The sequence below is a fragment of the Morus notabilis genome, unplaced genomic scaffold, assembly GCF_000414095.1.
Source record: "Morus notabilis unplaced genomic scaffold, ASM41409v2 Scaffold297, whole genome shotgun sequence".
Taxonomy (NCBI): domain Eukaryota; kingdom Viridiplantae; phylum Streptophyta; class Magnoliopsida; order Rosales; family Moraceae; genus Morus; species Morus notabilis.
In genome coordinates this window covers 781,671-784,246 of record NW_010357726.1, presented here as the reverse complement: position 1 = coordinate 784,246, position 2,576 = coordinate 781,671, and the positions used below count along the sequence as shown (strand labels likewise).

The 2,576-nt window shown below is 32.5% G+C and overlaps 1 protein-coding gene across 1 annotated transcript; it reads right to left on the bottom strand.

Annotated features, from left to right (window-relative positions):
* Window positions 1-243: 243 nt before the first annotated feature.
* On the bottom strand, window positions 244-1,633 carry LOC21407047 (glutaredoxin-C4). Its single transcript, XM_010090825.2, has 4 exons — window positions 1,397-1,633; window positions 1,184-1,257; window positions 891-989; window positions 244-736 (listed from the first exon to the last, which is right to left on the bottom strand). The coding sequence occupies exons 1-4, from the start codon at window positions 1,558-1,560 to the stop codon at window positions 648-650; spliced, it is 426 nt and encodes a 141-aa protein (XP_010089127.1). The 5' UTR covers window positions 1,561-1,633; the 3' UTR covers window positions 244-647.
* Between the last annotated feature and the right edge of the window lie 943 nt (window positions 1,634-2,576).

The window sequence follows — 2,576 nt, the reverse complement described above, 5'->3', positions numbered from 1 at the left end:
CCTTTCAAATATGTCCCAACTTAATTTTTTTTTTTAATGAAAAACTCCTAATACTTTCTTCCTAAATGATGATAATTTGGTGGCAATTCCAATCTTCCATTTCATTCCTAGTTTCCCTTTTTTTCCCCTCCTAATTGTACAATAGCCAGTAAACTACCAATCATGCAATCAACGAATTAGCAACTAATAGTTTAGCTTGAAAAGCTAATTTAAGGTTTGAGCTATCTAAAGAATCCTGGTTTTGAACCCATCTGGTAAGTAAATATTGTCTTTGTTCTAATGATGTTTATTTGAAGCTTTGGAAACCTCATGACATAAAACTCATCTATTAAACAAGTTCACTTCCAAAACAAGAACGAGGGAAGCCAGACAATAATTGAAAGTGAAACGAGTTACGAAAAGCGAATCCTTACTTCAACATTACAGAATTGTAAATCCTCCTCATATTAGCAACAGATGGAGATCAAATGAAGTAGAAAATACAAGGTCTAAACTTCAATGCGAGACCTTCTCCTGTGCCAATTGCCAAGGAAAGAATTCCATAAAATTTTACTCAACTCTCTTAGCCAAACATCCAGCGCAAATAAATCCGAGCTAGCTAGCTTCTCAGCGGTCGGCCTCCCTCCTCCGCCTCCGGGATTTGAAAATTAGAGATCGTCGTCTTTATCATGTGCCACTGTAAATGCAATGCCGAGAAGTTTAGCGAGTTCTCCGCTTTCATATGCTTCCACAGTATCTGCAGAGGATAATCAGAATGATTCCATGAGTCAAATTTGCTTGCAAAGCATTAATCAAATTATGTTTATGTTGAATGCCAGTGGAAACTTTCCAATGTAGAAGAAACAGAGAGGGAAGCAAGCAAGAAAGCATTGAGTTGAGTCGAGTTTTACCGTCGGAACCGCCGATATGGTCGCCCTTTATGAATACTTGCGGCACGGTTCGCCTCCCGACAATCTCCCTCAGAGCATCTTGAATGTTGTGCCCATCATCTATTTTCCACACACACACACAACACAATACAGATTTAATCTATGATCAGTAAAGAAATTCGAGAATGAATATTTATTTAACTAGTAAGTAAATTAAAAAAAAAAAAAAAAAAAAGCTTTGGAAGGGGAATTAAGTTGAACAAGTAGTTGTAAAAGTTAAAATGTTTGATTGAGTTTCAGGCACAGGTAACAACCTCTGTGATCGAGCTCAACAACATGGGGTGTTTCCTTCAGCTCTTCGAATACTGCTTTTGCCCTCCTACAATACCTGTAATGAGTGTTAAAAACAACAACATTATTATTATTACAAAAAAAAAAAAAAAAAAAAAACCGATCGGATCAGTTTAATTTGATGATCAGAAACAAAAAAAAAAAAAGTTTTAAAACAACAGATGGTCATTAATTACGGGCAATAGGACTTGGAGAAGATGACGATTTTGTGGGAAGAAATGGTATTTTTGACGAAAGCCGTCGACTTCGATTCGGCAGCCGAACATACAGAAAGATATGCTGCTGCCGCCGCTACTGCGGCTGCGATTATAGCCCAGGAAACCAAATTCCTTCTCCACATTGCTCGCTCTTCTATTGCTCTTCTCTTCTTGTGCCCCCTGATTGATTTGGGATCTGAGATTCCTTTCTCTTCCTTTTACTTTTAGTTTTAGGTCAAACGAAATACCTATCATGATATGACGTCCTTTTAGTTTTATTTTTAATTCTTTTTAAAAAAAAAAAAGTTTTATGTTAAAAAGAAAGTGAGAAAAAAAGTATTTTAAAGAAATACCTTCAAAAAGAATTCAAGTTTTTTTTTTTGGGAAAAAAAATAGTAGAGACATACTTAAAATGATTTATTTTAATTAAAAAATGAGAAAAAAATATTTTAAAAAAGATATTGTAAATTAAAAAAAATGAACTATTAAAGAATATTAGAGGGGAAATACAAAAGGACAATAGATAAAATGAAAGAAGAAAAAAATAAATAAAAAAAGTTAAAAGAAAGAGGAAAATTTAACAAAAAGAAGAAGAATAATATGGGATCAAATTTATAAAGTTATTATCTACCTGACTAATTAAAAAAGTTATTCTCCACATGGCTCAACTAGTTACATTTTTTACAAATTAAAAGTACTATATATTATTATTATTATGTTTTGCTAAGAGGCAAAGAAAACTAAAAAGAAAAATGAGGTACAAAGAGAAATAAGGTTAACATGTGAAAAGAGCAGAGAAAGAGTCATAAAGAAAACATTGGGTGCGTTTGAAATTGTTTTCAAAATGATTTTGTTTTCTGTATGAAAATAAAAATGAAAACGTTTTCATTTTCATTTTGAAATTATTTCTGAAATGCGTTTGGTAGTTTTATTCAGAGATTAATTTCAATTTTAAAAGAAACTGAAACTGTTTTTGGTGGTTTAATTTTTGAAAACATGTAATAATATTTAAATTAATAATATATTGAATATATAATAATATTAAATATATTAAATAATAATATATTAAATAAATATATTAAATGAATCGTGAATTTTTACATGCAGAGGAAGAAGAGCGGCGGCGGGGGGGGAGGGGGGGGGCGGGGGAGAGGGGGGG